Source organism: Sciurus carolinensis, chromosome 9, assembly GCF_902686445.1.
Source record: "Sciurus carolinensis chromosome 9, mSciCar1.2, whole genome shotgun sequence".
Taxonomy (NCBI): Eukaryota; Metazoa; Chordata; class Mammalia; order Rodentia; family Sciuridae; genus Sciurus; species Sciurus carolinensis.
The window spans coordinates 133,698,020-133,716,390 of NC_062221.1; the positions used below are offsets into that span (position 1 = coordinate 133,698,020).

Sequence of the window (18,371 nt, forward strand, 5' to 3'; positions counted from 1 at the left end):
CGTCCGCCCAAAGCACTTCCCCGAAATTTCGGCTGCATTTGATCGGGCTGCGAGACTGCTCTGGGCTGCTGGAGCCAGAGAAGTTGGGCCCTGTTCCCGCCAGCGCCCCGGAGAGGCCTCGCGGCTGGGCTGGGCTCCACGACCCTTCCCTTCCTGCGGCTCGGGTGCCCCGGCGGTCTCCCGCTCCTATCAGGAAAAGTGTCAATCTCCTTTCGCTCCGGTGTTTCAAGGAGAGAAAGGGCCGAAGGGTCACTTCGGAGCCCTTAGTGCCGTTTCCTTGTGTGTAGGGTGGGGGCTCTTCCCTCTGGGCACCCCCTTTCCGCACGCGGAACTGAGACCAGGGGAGGGCGTGGAACCAGCGCGGACTCGGAGGCCTGGATCCTCCCCACAGGGCACCTCTCGGCCGCGCCCGCCGGTGACTTGCCTGGGAACCACAGAGGACGCCACCGCACCACTCCCTCGTTACTCCTTCGCCCCACCCCGCAGCCCATCTTCACGCCCAGGTCCCGCGACTCGCTCTCAAGAGCGGGTCTCCGCGCCGCGCAGCGTCCACTCACCACGATTTCCCCGAGCCCGGGAGCGCGCTCGTCTTTCTCGGGAGAGTCCCTGGAGGTAGCGACGCGGAGGCGCGCCCGTGCCTCCGGGGCCGCGGCGGGGTCGGAAGCGAGGATCTGCACCCCCGCCCCCGCCGCGGTCCCTCCCCCTGCTGCCCCCCCTCCCGGCCCAGGCGGCCCAGCGCTCCGCCCGAAGGCGGGTCCGCCATAAACAAACGCTGCTCGGTCGCACGTGGACTGCGGAGCAGCTGCGCCTCGCAGCAGATCGCGGGCTCCGGCGCGGGTCTCCAGGCACCGGGAACAGCCTGAGAGGGCAGGAGAGCGCGCCCAGGCCCGGGTCGGGCTCCAGCCGCCTCGGTCTCGCTCCCCTCGTCTCCGATTCCTCTCCATGGCTCCGCGGCCGCCGCCGCCCATGCCGCCCTCCACTTTGGAGGGGCCTCGCGGCAGCGGGTGCCAACAGCCGGTTAAGGACTAAACAGCAGCACCGCAGCCTCTTCGCTGGACCCCTGCACCCTAAGAAAAGCTGAGGCAGGGGAGACAGGAGGCAGGAAGAGTGAACAGGAAGCCGGGCTCTGATCGCCGCGGAACAGTCCAGCCCCGAGCCGCGGGCGGAGCGCGGGGCGGCGCAGCTGGTTTGCTCTGAGCTCAGGGCTGGCAACTGCGGAGAGGCTTCTCAGTGCCCCAGGCCGGTCCCGCGCACCTGTCCGCGGCCGACACCCGGATTCACCTGGCCCCCAGCTCCTCTTTCCCCGTCCCAGCTGCTGCAGCCTGAACGGGACTCCGCGGGCCTGGAGCACGGCCGGGTCTAATATGCCCAGAGCCGAGGCGCGATGAAGGAGAAGTCCAAGAATGCGGCCAAAACCAGGAGAGAGAAGGAAAATGGCGAGTTTTATGAGCTGGCCAAGCTGCTCCCACTGCCATCGGCCATCACTTCGCAGCTGGACAAAGCGTCCATCATACGACTCACCACGAGCTACCTGAAGATGCGCGCGGTCTTCCCTGAAGGTGAGGCCGCAGGTGGGCGGCCGGGAACTCTGGGGAGTTAGGCAGCCTCAGCCCGAGCAGGAGCCGGCCCGGAGGGGCGGCCGATGTCCCCCAGTCAGTACTAGGGTGTTTGGGGAGGGCCGAGCCGGGGACTTCAGCTGGGACGCAGAAGAGAGAGGGGCCAGGGCTACCACGGCCCAGGCGACCAAACCCTCTCTTGGCGCAGGGCGGAGGCAAACCAAGGATTGTACCAGGGACAGGCGATCCCAAGTTGGCACTGGCATGCTGGCCCATTCAGGTTTTGTGCTTTCTTTCTTCCTTCTTCCCTCCCTTCTCCTTTCCTTCCTCCCTCCCATTCTTTCTTTTCTTTCCTCTTAATGCCAGTCCATTCTGGTTCTGTTTGTTTCTTTTCCTCTCTTCTTCCTCCTCCTCCTTTCCTTTTTTATTTTTTCTTCTTCTCCATCTCCTTCTCTCCTCCTCCTTCTGCCCTTTCTCTCCCCCATCCCTTTGCCAGTCTGCTCTGGTTCGGTGTGGTTTTGTTTCCTTATAATTTTCTCTGTTCCTTTGCTTTCTTCCTTCTTATTTACCTTCCTTCTTTCCCCACTTCCTCTTTCTTTCTCCAGCTCTCGTTTTCTCTTTCATCCCTTCATCCCTCCTCTTTTCTCCATGCTGCACCCCCTAGGAACAAGCCTGCAGCTTGGTGAGGCCCGGGCACAGCAGGCCAAGGCCACCGAGTGCTTGTGGGAGTCAGGCCCTCACGCAGTCTCTCGGGCTACCCTTTTCCGACCTGCCTCCCTTTCCTCTGGGGCCGAGGTCGTTGTAGGCGAGATCTGGGGTTGGTGAGCTGAAACACCGGCGAAGAGAAAGGCAATTATTTCGAAAATGGCGGGCTGAGCGTAGCAGTTCTTTTAGAATTGAAAATATACTACTGGTGGAAGAGGGTCGCTGGGACCCACGGTCAGGCAGAGATCGTAAGAAATGGTGGCGTGCTGGATGGTGTCTCCCAGCATGCACACGCAGGCCTCCGCCGGTGATTGTGGCCACTGGGCCAGATCTCCAAACGGCAGGTCCGGGATCTCTCCCCCAGGGACCCTGACACTGCGGGGAAGTGCACTGTTCAGGGTTCTGACGGGCACCCCAGGATCTCCAGGCCCTGGAGCCACCCGAGAGGACTTCGTGGTAAAAAGATCACTTCCGCAGCAGGGCACTGGAGGGTCTCTGCAGTGCGGGCGACAGGTGTCCTTCGGCCACAGGGCGCCTCCATGAATATCATCCGCGGCCCGGCACTCGACCCGGTAAGCTCCTTTTGCGTTCGCCGCCTCCAAACCTGTTGTTTGCCATGGTTTCTGGGGCTGCAGCTGCGTTTTCCACCGTCTTCCTCGTGGAGCGCAGCGGGCCTGTCGGCAATTGCGGCCTGCAGGCCGGCGGCTGGCGGGGCCAGGGAGCAAGCGCCGGAGCAGCCCCGAGCACCAGGGAGCTGAGCGGCCGGAAGCAGTGACCGGGCCTCTCGGGAGCCTCCCAGCCCGGCCTCGCGGTCGAAGGGCGCTTTCCTCCCGGGCGCTGCGGCCCTGAACTTGCTGGACTGGGCCCAGCGCACGTATCTCCACTCGGATCCGTGGAGATACCTCTTCCCGAGTCCCTTGGGCTGGGAAGTTGTTCGCAGCGATGTTCCCTACTTGTCCACCCAAGGATGAATCCTTGGCTACAGAAGTAGAAATGATTCCTTTCCAGCTGAAGTTTCAATGGACATTAAAAGCCAATTAGGTTTTATAAGGGTCGAGTCTCCTTTCCACCCGGGGAGTAACGTTAGCTGATTTGCTGGGATGCATCTTATCCGCTTGCTACAAAACAGACAGGGCAACTGCGCTCCTATCCTCTCCCCTCAGTTCCTACCTTTTTCTTTTTTCTTTTTCTTTTTCTTTTTTTCTTTTTCTTTCTGGTGGGGGGAGAAAGAAGAAATTATCTGAAGAGTACATTGTTTGTTGCCAAAGATTTGTAATAAACCTGAAATTAGCTGGTAGGGGAGGTCTGCGAAAGAGGGCTTATTTAAGCCATTTGTTCTTTTAGGGATTTCCAGGGAAAGATGCTAAAATGTTGGAAAGTGGCAGGTGTACCGCCACAGCAGAGGTTTAAAGGTCTGTGGGGTGTAATCAAGGAAGCACATCTCCAGGCCTTTGGGTCCAGAATCCCTGAAGCTTTTGCCCCTTGCTGGGGTTGATATCCTGAGCAAGTGCTGTCAGTGCTGTGTTTGGGAGCTGCCCACTTGAGAGACCACCTGCATCTGGGGCGGGGGTGCCATCTTGGAGCTTGGCTCTAGATTTTGTAAATGGTCCCGAATCTGTAGAGTATAACTTGGGGAAGCCGTGGCAGTGGGGCAGTGGCTTTATCCCTTCCTCCTCCACTTCCTGAAATCAGGCACTGCCCCACTGCTCATGGCTGGGACCTGAAGTTTGGGGCTGCAACACCTACTCCCCTCAAGTACTGTCTAAGGAGTAGTGAAGCTGGGGGCATAGGGCAAAGAGAGAAGGTGCATTCAGGAAGAACTCCACTGTGCAAAATTATTCCCTTGCCCCTCTAGCACCTCTGAAGCCTCCCCCGCCCCAGTGGGCCTTGATTGATTTAACCTGGGCTCCAAGTCCCCTTGGCCCTGCTGAGTTGCTGGGATCAGGACAATGGTACTAGGGAGGTCTTAGAGTCAGAGCAAGGCTGAGTGCCAACACGAGCTCTGAGATGGCCCACAGCTCTTGGCTGCAAGTAGAAGACAGAGTGGAACCCATTTGCCTGAAACAGGTGGGGTCCCTGGATAAAGAAAAACCGTTGAGACCAATTTAGTACTTTGGGATTCAGAAAATGAATAGCATAGTCTTAAGGAACCGCAGGAATCATCACAGGAACCCTTTATACGGGGGTGGGGATTGAGGCCAGGGAGGGAACAGCCCTTCCCTGAGGTCCCACAGCAGGGCAGGAGTAAGACAGTAACTGCCATGGCAGCCACTTGCTCTGTCCTCCTGCCTCTCCATGAAGAGGCCACCAGAGAGAGGAACTCAGGGAGGTCCCCACACCAGGGCAGAGGGAGGCACCAGAAGCCAAGGCAGACCCCTGCTTGCAGGCCGATCCCTCAGGCTTGGGGAATTCTTTCAATTTTTGCATTTGGGTCAGAGGCTCTGTCACCCTGTACTGCTGACCTCAGTCTTTTTGTCTGTAAAGTGGGCCCATTACCGTCTCTGCACCCAGACAGGTTTGTTGTGATCAAGTATGAGGGTGACAGAGGAACCTTGCGGTGTAGGTGGCAGTCTACTCCGGTTACCCGTCGCTCTGGACTCGGGGTGTTTCCTGGACTAGGCTAGGCTTAAATGGCAGGGCCGGGAAAGCAGGGCCTGAGACTAAGGATCTGCCACCTTGTGGGCCGCCACCTTTTCTCCCCTTCAACATAGAACTAAGAAGTGGGAGATAGAGCGGATAAGGGCAAAAGAGAGCCAGGCCGGCTTTGGAACGTGGACTGGAAATTGAAAACTTGGGTGAGTTTTCGCGGGTGGTGGAAAGCCGGTAAACACGGGGTTACGGCAGCGATGGAGTGCAAAGGCCGCCTGCGCCCCTCAGCCTTGAGGCCCTGGGTTTCGGAGAGGAGGCTCCCTGGAAACCGCAGGCGACCCCTGGGTGCTTCCTGGCCATCACTGCACTGTGAACACACCCGCCCGCCGGGACCTAGGGTAGTTTCCGTGGGTCCGATGACTGTCACGGGTTGGCTGCAGCAAGCTGCAGGGCGACGGTCAACCTGGGGGGGTTCGACTTCCCGCCAGGAGTCCCGATTCCGGACGGCGGTGGGGAAAGGGTGGCGTTCCCTCCGGGACCTTGCACACCGGTGGCTAGCTAGCGCGAAGGACTGGCCTCAGGTCCCGGTTCAGGAATGAAGTTGGAAGCTGAAGGCTGCATCTCCTTATCTCCCCTTTTCCCAGATCTGAAAGACCCAGAGCCGGGGTGTGATGGGGGTGGAGGGGTCGGGGATTCAAGGCCGGAACTGTCCTGGTGACTGAGTTGAATTCAGTTGCAGGCAGCGGCTAACCCGCACCCACACACCTAGCGCCGCAGGGAGGCAGCGCGCAGCCTGGAATTGTTTCCTGGATCCAAACGATTTGATTCCAAGGGTTTGGTGAGGGAATAGTCACCCTGTGCGGACAGGGCCTTAGAGATCTTCCTCGACCGCAGCCTGGAATCACGTGGGTCACTTTTAATGGACTCGTTTTTAGAGTAATGAAGATTTTCCAGCCCTCTCCGCATCTCCACTTTGAAGATGAGGCAAAGCTCACGGTCGTGGAGTGGGGCGCTGGGGACCGCGATGGTGTGGCCGCGCGCAGCTCAGGCCTTGGCCTTGGAGCGAGGAACTGGAGAGCGCGTGCAGATCCGCCCCAGACCCCGACCCCGACCCTGGAGCTCCGCGGCGCGCCCAGGGAGCCTCGCCCGGGAAGCGCGGGGCGGCTCTGGGCGCGGCTCGCTGCTAGTGCCGCGGTCGCTGGGACCACATCCCGCCCTTGCAAGGACCTACGCGTTCCGCCCTGGGGTCGCGGGGGCCTTTAGTCGGTGGTCAGTGCACGTCCCACGCTCGTTCCCCGCGGATCGGCCAGGCCTGAAGCCTTCTCCCCTCCCTTCCCCCGTCGGCCGGGAAGGAGACTTTCGTGGGGGCGTCCCTACCTACCAGCCTGTCACACCCGGTCTCCGATTGATTTAAACAGGGACTCACTCGGGCGAATTTTCCAGGGACCTCGAAGGGAACAGATAGATTCTAGGACTGGAGAAAAACGAATGTGCGCTAGAGAAGCCCGCGACTCTCCACCATGTACGTGGATCCTGGGGTCCAGAGAGGAGGCTTATGAGACGTGCAAGCCATGGGTTCTCCTGGATCAGCAAAGCGGGGACCCGGCCCCAGACTCCTCCCAGCACAAGCAGACGGGACCTGTTAACCCTGTGAGGGCTGTCCCGCCGGGTCTGGGGTTGGAAACGCTGTTGGGGTGACCGGCTTGGACGGGGCCTCGGTTGCGTGCGCCAGTTCCAGTGTGTGCCTGAGCGGAGGAGCGAGAGGATCAAGCAATAGTTCCTCACCCCCCCTCCCCCCGCACACCTGCTAGACTTGGGAGTGGCTTGCAATCCGAATGTGTGACCTTGCATCCTCAGATCTGGCCCTCGAAGGGCAAGAGGTCGTGCTCCCCCAGAGACACACCCTCACACCCCTCTCCCTGGGGAGGGGTTATAATTGGGGAAGGGGAGGTTGGAGGCCGGGAAGGGGTAGCTGGACAAAGGTGAGGGCAGTAGGCACAGACACTGAGGCCTCACACTAGCCCGGCTCACTTAATCCCCAAACAATCCCATTTTAGAGGTGAGAAATAAAGGTTAGAGGTCGGGGCTCTGGCTGGAGATGAGGCCCTGCCGCCTGGCCAAGTCTTAAACTACGGAGGGTGGGTCCTAGAAGGTGAGAGACCCAGCGACTCCCCAGCTGTCTGTCCTAGATTTTTTCATATCCTTATCCAGTGTTGCTGTGCAGGATGCGGCAGGGACAGCGGCCTTCCTGTTATTAGCCTTTCAATTTTCACAAGTCCTGGAGAAGTCTTCTGTCCCTGCTTTTTAGTTACCCAAGATTGTCCTGTGGGGAAGCAAGAGTATTCTTACCAGAGTCCAGACCCTAACTCTTCTGTGTCCACACCCACCGTCATGATCACAGAGTCCTTCTGGCTGGTCCAGAGAAAGGATGGAAACCCGGGTGTCCTCTCACCTGAGCAAGGCCACCAACCTTGCAGCGGGAAAGCAATCTCCTTTTCTCTCCTTTGTGGCCCCATGTTTATGGTCTGTGGCCTGCATCTGGATGTACCCCTAGAGTCTGACTGAAGCCCCATAGGACAGTTGCTAATGAGCTGTTCGCTGACTAACCAGGGAAAAGAAATCATATTTAGGTGGCTTCTATAGAGGGCAAGTCTGTGGGGGTTAAACAAGAGAACAGACAGCAGGCAAAAGCAGGTTCTGTACCCACAAACCCTGGGAGCAAGCAGGAAAAGGGGTACCTCAAGATTAACAGGTAAAAGTGGGCATGTGGGCTTGGTTCCCTTTTGCCCTGACCTAGCTGTCCCAGTTTCTCCCTGTGGGTCCTCTAGAGCCTGGCCATCCTTGACCTCTGGCTACTGGCAAACCAAATGGAGGCAGGCAGCATGGGAGGAATCCAACGTGGGGGCTGAGAAACAAGAGTCTCAGCCTCTGCAAGCAGTTGATACCCACTAATAAATAGCCCACCAACTTCAGCCCTGCAGGAGCTTACCCCAGACTTTAACTCCACCCACCCCCACTTTTCAAATAAATAAGCCAGTCCCTTTCTTAGGTCCAGATAAGGGCCACATGCCTAAAGCTTCACTTTTTCGGGAGTGCATATGGCTTTCCAGTACCAAGAGGATGCTTTTCATTACAAACCTTACTTTATTCAGTCTCTGCTTCAGCCCAAAGTAGATTTTTATGGGCTGAGGGAAAAGACCTCATCTACTGTGGTTCTTAATGGAAGAGCTGGCAGCCACTGCCTGGGGTGAGGTGGCCCCCAGGCGGGCAGTGCTTGGGGCAACCATTTGGTGATGCCCAGCTACTTCCAGCCGGATCCTAAAGTCGATGCAAATCTCTGCCAGCTCAATGTAGGCATGGGAACTTGTAGAAAAATTTTAGTGATATAGGAGGATAAGGTCTCTCAGAGTATCTGAATATTTGAATAATATGAAAAAAATCTATGCCTACATCAGCACACTTCCTCATGGAAAGCCAGAGCCTTCAGCAGGCTTTGAAACATTTCTGCCAGTGGAGTCCAGTCTGGAGGCCATTCCCACAAACCAAAAGTTTACACCAAGCCTTTGGGCCACCGACTCTGCAAGAAACTAAAGACAGGGAGGCCCCACTCACCTTGGGCACTGTGTTGGGGCAAGGGCGCCTTCACCTCCAGGGACCCAGAAGGACCCTGAGCCAGGGGAGAGGAGGACAGATACAAGACACATCTGTTCATTTTTGGAAATCAGATTTCCTAGGTTCTTAAGTAAAGTCTTTCTTCACTGCCCCCACTGCTTTTAAATTTTGGTTCTTTCTATTACTGTTTAAATGGGGACAAACACGGTCCCTACCAGGCTTCCCGCCTGGATGCGGGCAGGAAGGACCTGAGAGTGAGCTCAAGGGATGCGCTGGTAGGATCGGGGTGGTGATGCTTCGGGGTGGAAGCAGTCTCCTGGGGTTAGAGAGCCACCTGCGTTCACACAGTGGTGTCTTAGGGTCCAAGAATAGAAAGCTGCGAGCGACTATTTGCCTGGGGGCGTCGGGCAAGTGGAAGTTGACCACTCCCTTATTAGACCGAGATAAAGCCCGATTCTTAGAGCACAGGAAGAGAAAATAAAGGTCACCCCCCTTCTAGCTGCTGAACTGTTTCCAAGAGGAATCTACAAAGCCACTGTCCTGGGCCTCGAGGTCCGTTTTCTGCCTCCTGGGGTGGAGGCCTCTAGAAGCCACGATGCCCTAGCAACTCGCAGGGACGGAGAGGACCCAGGACGCCAGCGCGGCGACTCTTCGGGAATCCATGCGAGGATTACCGCGGCTGACCAGGTTTCTAGCCCGGCGCGTCCCGCCTTGTCCGACCCGCCGCCGACCGAAGGTCCCGCACTCCTGGCACGGTCTGGGGCTGGTCTTCAGTTCCCGGGAGGAAGCGCAAACCCCTAAGGGCTCGCGGCCGAAATGGGAGCTCCCGGAGCAGGAAGCGAGCCCGAGGGCATGTTCTCCTCGGGGGGAGGTTATGGAGGCTAGGGCGCTAGCGGAGATGGCAGTCACCGGCCTTTGTCTCCTGGGCTGGAGGCCGAGGTGCGAACCCAGGGTCCCCAGAGGAAGGATTCTGGGGAATTTAAAGGTTCTTCTATGCCGGCTGGTGTCGCCCCCTCGGGAGCCTTCTGGATGTGTGTGGAGTGAGTAGAGGCCGAGGTCCCCCAGGTCACAGCAGCTGGCCTGAGAGCGCAGGGGAAGGGGGACTCGGAAGCGCGGGGCCCTCATTCCCCGGGTGCATTTTCCGCAACACTGGTGACCTTGGGGAGGTGGGGGGGAAGAGCAGGAGGGGCTAGGGATGGGGCGGTGAGGAGGCGCCGGGGCCGGGGGGACCCCGACTGTGTGGGACTGGACACTTCTCATTCGCCGTCGAGCCTACGCGAGGCTCTCGCCGTTTGGCGCCCACCCCGCGCCCACCACCGGGATTTGGAGCCTGAAGGCCCCAGGTAGCCCTCCCTGGGCATGGAACTCTGAGTCTGGAGCGGGGACCGCCCAGCCGGGGAGTCTGGGAGGGCTGAGATGGTGGAGGGGAGAAGTTGTTTTTTTTTTTTTTTTTTTTTTTTTTTTTAATGCGGGAAAAGCTGTCCCCGGACGGCGGGGTCTCTCCATCTGAGCTCTCTGTTTGGGAAAGAGCAGAGCTGCGGACGACACCTGGGAAGGGAGGGAGAGGTCCTTAGGGAAATATTTACGGGTCAAATCGATATCCCCGTTCGGCCCCGAGGATGGCCAATTTCAAAGCAGATTAGATTACTTTGTGGCATTTCAAATAAAACGGCAATTTCAGAGCCCTGAGCACGTGGGCGACCCGCAGGAGCGGTCCGCCTGCTCGGCTCAGCGAGCGCCAGAGCATGGGCGGGAGACCTCGAGGGAATTCCTCCTCAGGTCTGTTTCTTTTAAACCGAGGGCAAAGGGGCAACCGCGAGGGCACAGGCGGCGGCCTGCTGGGCAGAGGAGGCGGCAGGGGCAGGCCCCGGGTTCGAGGAGCTCAGGGTGCGGGGGCTCTGCGCGCCCTGCGCGGCGCCACGGCCTCTTGCTGAACGCGGCCGTTTACTGGTTGTTTCATTTCCCTGTCCAGGTTTAGGAGATGCATGGGGACAGCCGAGTCGCACCGGGCCCCTGGACAGTGTCGCCAAGGAGCTGGGATCGCACTTGCTGCAGGTAGAACCACCGCGCCGGGGGAGGAGCGCCGCCGCCGCCAATCGCCCTGGCAGATGCCCGGGCGGGGGCTCCCTTCCGACCCTGCCACCCGAGTCTCGAGGTGCGCGGCACAAATCCACAGGCCGCTCCCAAGCTGAAGTAGTCCCGGGGGCGGGGGTGGCTCCCACCCGGGAGGGACAAAACCCAAGCGTGGATGCTTGGCCTGTGGGGCGCAACCTCAGCCTCATCCCCAACCTGCATCTCTGCCGCTCCCAGCACCCCGGAGTCTCTAGCTCACTCCAGACCTAGGCTGACAGGCGCCCCTGAGCGTGGTTAAGCCCTTGCCAACCTTACTTCGCTTCGTACCAGACACCGGGCCAGGCTCTGGAGCCAGAGGAGTGATCAGGAAACTTGGAGCCAGAACGCAGCCGCGTTTAGCAACTAGTGTGTGTGTGTGTGTCCGCGCCCAGGAATGCGTTGATGGAGAGACAGCATCAATAATGGAGTATCAACATTTGGCATGTATTGAGAGCTTATTACAGACCAGGTTTCTTTTCAAAGGGTTACTTTAGCATCTAGTGTCACCACCCATCTTGGTAGCTTGGTTTGGGGTCAGGCATTTTGCCCTTCCAGTCCCTGGCCTTTCCCGCCCAGGCTGCTACGCTGCTGCCCCGACCCCAGCTTTCTATCTCTGCAATGTAGGACCGTGGCAGTTTGGGCTGGGTAACCCTGGGCACCAGCATCCACTTCCAGGTCAGCAGCTGGCGCTAGCAGAGTACAGCAATGTTCTTTACAGAGCCTCATCAACGACCTGATTCATCCCCAGCCCCCATCATTTGTCTCTCCATAGAAAAATGCCCACCAAGAGCTATTTTGCATTTCCTCTATTTTGTGTTTCCTTAAAGGGGAGCGGGATGTTGGCTGCAGCCGTTGTGACAGGTCTCTGCATTTTGAAAACCAGATCTTTTCAAAACTTTTGCCCCAAATGCCTGGGCGTGATTTGTTTTTGAAAATGCATGTGCTGGGGAGAGGGAATGGGGGAATATTTGAAACCTGGAGCTTTTACAACATAAAGAGAACGGCGTAGCTCCCGGAGGGGTAACGCCCTCTGGGAGCCTGGCCCGGGCCCCTTCCGCTGGGCTTCGCTCCCTTCCAGCTTTGCGCTGGGTGTTTTCCATGTTTCATACTCTCCACGTTATAGGTGACACTAATATCAGGGACAACTAAGTGCGTGCGGGAGAACTTCAGAGAAAATCTGGTGGGCAAAGTCAACACCTCCAGACGTCTCAGCTGTACATTTAATTAATTCCTGAGTGGTGTGTGCATGGTCGTCTTTGCAGTTATAATACATGCAAGCGAATTAGGTCATTGAAGCTAGGAAGGCACACTTCATGTTGTCCATTAAGAATATTTTTTTTTTAAGCTACCGCTGGCAACGTTTAGAATTTAATTATGATAATTTCTTGACTTTTGTTTTCCTAGATGTTGCAAAATATCTATTTAGTTAAATGTATCTCTAATAGTTTTGGAGTTCAGCAACCATGCAAAATTTGCCAAAGTGTTTATAACTTTAGAAATTGCTTTATATTTCTGAAATATCCTAGGTTATGTTGAGAAACGTGTTGTAGCTGAGTTAGAAACCTGAAAGTAAGACTTATAATCAAGTTGCTGGTCTCAACCTAGCACAGGGAAAGACACTGATAATTTAGTTGGCCAAGAATTTTTGCAGCAAACGGTATTTGAGACAGCAGAATGTAAGGATATCTTTCAAGTTTCATTTCTACTATGTTCTTTATAGCCCCCCTCCAAAGTGGGGGTTGAGAACCCAAAGGTAATCTGGTTTCAATTACATGCTGTAAAAATAGAATTTGTGGCCAGAAATTAATTTGGAATATTTTTTATGGGAGTAGCACTGTGGATTGTATGGGTCTTTCACGAACTTTATTGCTTTTCTTTGGTTCTGGATCTAAAATATGAATGAGTAAATAAAATACAGTTTCCTTTTTTCAAAAAGTTAGTCTTTTTATCCTTGACAGAAATATAATTATTACCTTTTCATTTGTCTTAATTACCTCTTATAGTTTTACTTTATTTTCAGAGTGCTTAGGCAAAGATCAGAATTTCATTTGGGTAGTTATAATTTTTCAGAAGTTGATACTTTTTTCCTTGAATTAGGCAAAGGTTATTTGATCTCTTACAAAGTTGAAATAGTTAATTCTGTAGACTTTGTCTGGTAAAATAATCGGGTATTTTGTTTTATTTTCGGGGGAGTGGCAGTGGTCGGAATTTATTATTGAAATGGTACTTATGGGTAACTAGAATATTGTGGCAAATAAAGAGTATGTCCTAGTGGTATAAATGACTGCCAATTATGACTTAAATGGTCTATATAGTGGTGGATGTTCCCCTAAGAACCATAGAACTCCGGATTTGTGCTAAGTGCTAAAATAACTCCAAACAATAAAGCTACTACATTTAAACTGAGCATGATAGGAATTCTCAACTGTTTCTCATGATTTTTGTGATGTGGATGTAAGATTGTTTTTAAAGTGCTTTAAAAGCATTTGAGAGCCTGGCTTGGGAAATAAACCTTGAGTGTTGTCACCTGTGGTCCTCATGGCCCTGGCTCCTTTTTTTGCATTTAACAAATATGTGTTGATTTCTCCGCCACCCCCCCGACCCCCAGTGCTGGGTCTCATGGATACTGGTAGACACTGCACCACGGAACTTTTATACCTTCCCCACACTTCACCTCCAGCCCAGTGATAGCGAAATTTCTAGATTTAATGCTGGTGTAGAACTAACATCTTTACCTGATACCTTTTCTTTTTCAGACTTTGGATGGATTTGTTTTTGTGGTAGCATCTGATGGCAAAATCATGTATATATCCGAGACGGCTTCTGTACATTTAGGTTTGTCCCAGGTAGGTGTGGCCAAATTTTATGTATAATCAAAATATTCAGTTAAGTGGTAGCAGATTGTGACGACCTTGCCTAGCCTGAAAATGAATCTAAGTGTCTGCATTTGTGTATGAACACTATTCATAACTCCAAAATCCCTCTCCCCACCCAGTGCTGGGGATCAAACAAGCTCCACCACTGAGCTCTACCCCCAGCCCCCAAATTCTCTTCTTCCATGCCCATAGTGGTTTGCTTTGGTTTTCTTTTCTCTTTTCCTTTCCCTCCCTCCCTCTTTCTTTTTTATAATTTTTACATTTTTACCTTTTCACTTTCTCCCCCCTTTGGGACTAATGACCAGTGTGTCTTTACCTTGTTCTAAGGTTCTGTCCTATATGCTGCACTGTCTGCTCACCTAGTGATGTTAGATGGAACAGAAAAGCGCTTCCCCAGGGGGACTTCAGTCAGTCCACACGTGCTGGTCTGCACATGGTGTCGTACCTTGCTGTGAAGTGAGAGGAAGCTGATGTAGAACATGGATTTTATGCAGCATATGCTTTGGGGAGACAGAAAGGGAAGGGGTAGATTTATGAGTGTTCACATGGAATTCAGGGTCATTTTTCCTGAGTTTTTCCACTTCAGTGGTTGTTTCAGTAAAGCATTTTATATGCTTGTGATAGAAACTCATAAAATTCAGTTTACTACTGTTTTGCACTGCAAGGTCCTGGTTTCTTTAGAACATTTAAATATTACCCATTTCTCTGGAAAAGTGAAACCATCTTCTAAAAAGGGGGTTCCTCCCCTAGAAGGAAGAGGTGGCCTCAACTTGTCAACCCCCAACCAGATGAGGGTTGGGTGGAGGGTTTGGCTGCGGTCTGGGCCCATGAATGCACAGGGAGAAGCTGACTGTGATTCCCTTCACTTCTCGGGTCTAATGAGCATGGAGCAGAGAGATAAAAGGCACATTTTTTATACATGTTAGGACTAAATGTTCCTTTACATTGTGAGCTCTCAGCGTGACTTTTCATCACAAGTGAGGACACACTACATGAATGACAGAGACAGAACCAGGGCTCCAGAGAGGCGCGTGAGTGACCTGTCCTGCCCAGCCTCCTTCTGCAGTTAAGCCCAAAGGGAACATGCCCATTAATGTCACTGGAGTTTTCTCATTGAAAAACAAAATTACCAAATTTGGGAAACTGCATTTGGTGTATTCATTTTCTTTTTCTGCCAGTACATTTTTTAAAAAACTCGCCATTGCTTTACAACCTTCTTTTCCAATGTATGCATATCCTTCTCCATGTCCAAGTGGGTTTGTGTGTTTCCTATACAAAGTCCTTTAAAGGGAATTGCATATTAAAACTGTTGAGAAGGTTGTTTCTTTCTCTCTTTCTCTTCCTCTTCTCTTCTTTTATGGGACCAGCTATCCCAAATACAGTTCACCAAGTCTTGACTCTTGCACCTATGTGCACCATGGGACTAATATGTGTATAGATGGAAAATATTTTGAGAAGACCAAATTTACTGTTTCTATGGGATTGAAGTGTAGCAGCTCAGTGGTAGAGAATTTGCTTAACTGCATGAGGTCCTGACCCCCAAACAAAAACAACAACAACAAAAAAAAAAAGGAAAGGAAAAAATGTATTATTTTATTTTTTTTGGATTAATCAGAACCCCTTTACTTGCACCTAGAGTGGTTTCTACTTCTGACCTAATCTGTGGATTATTTACTTTTTTAAATTATAATTTGTAAAACTTTTGATTATCTTAACAATATAAGGTAAAACATTTCACATACTTTTAAGATGACTGATCAAAACAATTTTAGTAGATAAACCCATTATTATCAAATATTAAATTTAGATCTGAGCTCCCCTAGTAGTCAAAAGAAAAATGGAACTGTTATATGATTTTCATTGTCTGACTGGGCAGGTACTTAGTGTCCTGGATTATATTTTAAGTAATATAACAATAAATAAATAAATAAGTAAATACAAAAAAATATATATAATAATGCCTGCTGTGACCCTCTTTCGGGATCATGGTGGGAAACAGATCAGAATAACCATTTTATGGGATTTGAAAAGTATAGGGAGCTATCCAAAGCCACACAGTCCCTCTTTCATTAAGACACAGTCCGCATGTATCCTCCTTTGGTGGCCATCTCTTCGGGTTGCTCAGCCACTTGGAATTTGTGGGCACATCATTAGGTTCAGTGCACATCCTTAAGCAATCCGGGTCACCCAGGTAGGCAGCTCAGTCTACCATCTATTCCCCTCTGCCCTTCTCTTTTTATGTGGGAAAGAGATTCTGTTGATCATGAACACAATAATTAAGAATGACCAACACATTGGAAAGGTAATGACCAAGCCTCCTGTTGTGATTAACTCCACACGAGGAAACAGAGGCAGCATAAAAGTATTGTTTTCTTTTCATCATATGCAGAAATACAAGTTTGTATCATTGTTTTGAAAGGGGAGAGAGACCAGGTACTACGTTTCTTTAAGAAAGTTGTAGAGATTCCTTTAGTCTCTTTAGTCCAGGAGAAAGGACAATTTGAAAACAAGTTGATTATGTAGGGCCACTGATTGTTTTCTGATTTCTCTGCAGGGCTGTGTTAGCCTCAGTCTGCAGCTACAAAAACACTTTAATGCCAGTGTGAGCCCCTTGTCAGTGTCTGGGGAGTGTTCCATGGTGAACTGTTTAAATAAGCAACAACAAACTTTTCTCTCAGATCTGCCTCCTGTTCATGATTAACTCTGCAGAAGGAAATCTAGGCAGAGTTGCAATGTGTATTTTTTTCTGTCTTCTTTACTTAAACAGTAAAATTAAGTATTGAATAGGATGTCAAATACGCAACTACTCTTTTAAAAAATATTTTGCACCTTTTAGATTATTTTCATTATTAGCAAAGAATCAGGCAAATATAACAAACTCAAAAACCTTATTAAAATAGGCTTATGGACTGGGGATTGAACTGGGTAGTAGAGTTCTTGCCTAGCATACCCCAGGCCCTGGATTCAATCCCCAGAACACACACAAAAATATTAGTAAAATTTTACCCAGTTTGCAGGGTAATGCTTTAAAAGGTTTTCTGGTGAATAGCAATTGTAGTAATAGCTTATATTTACATCATGCTCCTCTGTGTTCCTAGAACTTTCAATTACTCTCAGTGGCATTATCTCATTAAGTGAGGTTCATGTTAAGTCAAGGTTAAACTCCTTGGTAGAGGGTCATAGGATCATACCCCCAACCAAGTCCTCCATAATCCCAGTTAGACAATGAAAAATTCACAGAAGGGAATTGTTCTGTCTTGTCCTTCTTTTGCTCTGAACTATCTAAATATCTGAACTATCCATTTGAGGATGTAAAAATGATTCTTTATATGCTTCAAACTCAAACATCCCCCCTCTTTTAAAATGCTGGGGATGGAACTCAGGGCCTCTTCCATATTAGGCAAGCGCTCTACCTTGAGTTACACCCGCAGCCCGTTTTAATTTTATTTTGAGGCAAGTCTTGCCGAGTTGCACAGCCTGGCCTTGAACTTGCCTGATTCTCCCAAGTAGCTGGGGTTGTAGGTATGTGCACCAGGCTAAAAAAGCCTTCATTAAACTTTTTTAAATACCAGTATTAGAATTTAAAAAGTCAACTTCCTATGAGTTTATTAGCTTTTTTTTTTTTACCTTAAACTAGTAAACAAAAGATCATTGTTATCAAACTTCAGTATTAAAAAATGGCAGAGATAAGCAGGAAGTACAGGTTGTCCACCCAGTCCAGAGACCGAGCTTTAGAAAACAGCACTAGAAAACAGATGCATCCAACTTGGGGATTCTGGTGCATTTGCACACACAGAAACATACAGACACATTTCAATATGTTTGGATAAGATAGCGCTGGGAAGCCCTCTTATCCATGAACATTCCCTGAACATTCATCAACTGATTTGATTCCTTTTTTATTCTTGTTATTGCAATTATTTTACTTAAATTTGGGCAAGTGTGAAACAAACCCTGTATAGCTGCTATATACAGTTTTAAGTATCCTTGCGTTTCAGATTTCCTTACCAAAGTTTCATGTTACATAACATCTAGGTTACTAGCATACATTTTCAAAGAAATATAAAATATAGCTGTTTATGAGTCACATAAAGAAAAATGTAATATTTGAGATGGATACCAGAAACAAAATCATACAAATAGCAGTGGTGTAGTTTAGCGGCACAAGATCTAATTCTTTCACTTTGGAAATAAAGAGAAAGGATGACGTTTTATGTTTGTTGATATAACTTGAACTCTGAAACCCAAACCATCTTATTTTTAAATGCTCAATTTACCATACTCAGCAAAACACCCAAATGTGCATTTTCCCAATGCCGAGTGACTCTGCCCTTCCCCATAGAATATATCCTTTTAGTGTTGTATTTATCATAGGCAGCTTTCTTGGCAGGAAGAAAAGCTATTCAGCAAAACATAAAAAAGCTCTTAGTAGAAAAGTCATTCATTTTGTAGTTAGCAGGGTTCTACAAATACTAACAGATCACATCAAAGTTCTGTTTTAATAAGGCTGATGTATGAGACTGGGGAGTTTTATAACAACAACTCTCTCTCTTCTCTAGACACTCATGTGTGCACACACACACACGTGTGCACACACACACTTTTTTTTTTTCCAAGGTAGTCACATTTCTTCTGGCATTCAAAAGCATGAGTAGATAAATAAATACAGGAAACACATGTCAACCATAATTTTGAGTTAAGGTCAGCACTGTTTTATTATTCCAAAATTTGTTCTGTAAAAACACTTCCTTTATTTGAAGGCTGTTTTACTTCCTAGATAGTCTTAGTGTTTTCCTGTCCATTTTATAATGGACCCAAGAATTCAGAAAATCAAGCCCTCCATCCCTGCCTCTTGACTCTCCTGATTCTCCAACCTCTCCTGAGAACAGGAACTTTGAAAACAGATGAAAAGACTTTGGGA

At 50.9% G+C, this 18,371-nt stretch overlaps 1 protein-coding gene across 1 annotated transcript in view; it reads left to right on the forward strand.

The window, feature by feature from the left end:
* Positions 1-807: 807 nt before the first annotated feature.
* Sim2 (SIM bHLH transcription factor 2) overlaps positions 808-18,371 on the forward strand; it is a 47,894-nt gene continuing 30,330 nt past the window's right edge. Inside the window, exons 1-3 of the mRNA XM_047563334.1 lie at positions 808-1,559; positions 10,435-10,517; positions 13,331-13,420. Of these exons, the coding sequence (XP_047419290.1) occupies positions 1,385-1,559; positions 10,435-10,517; positions 13,331-13,420 (348 nt within the window). The 5' untranslated portion in view covers positions 808-1,384. The remainder of the gene's footprint in view (positions 1,560-10,434; positions 10,518-13,330; positions 13,421-18,371) is intronic.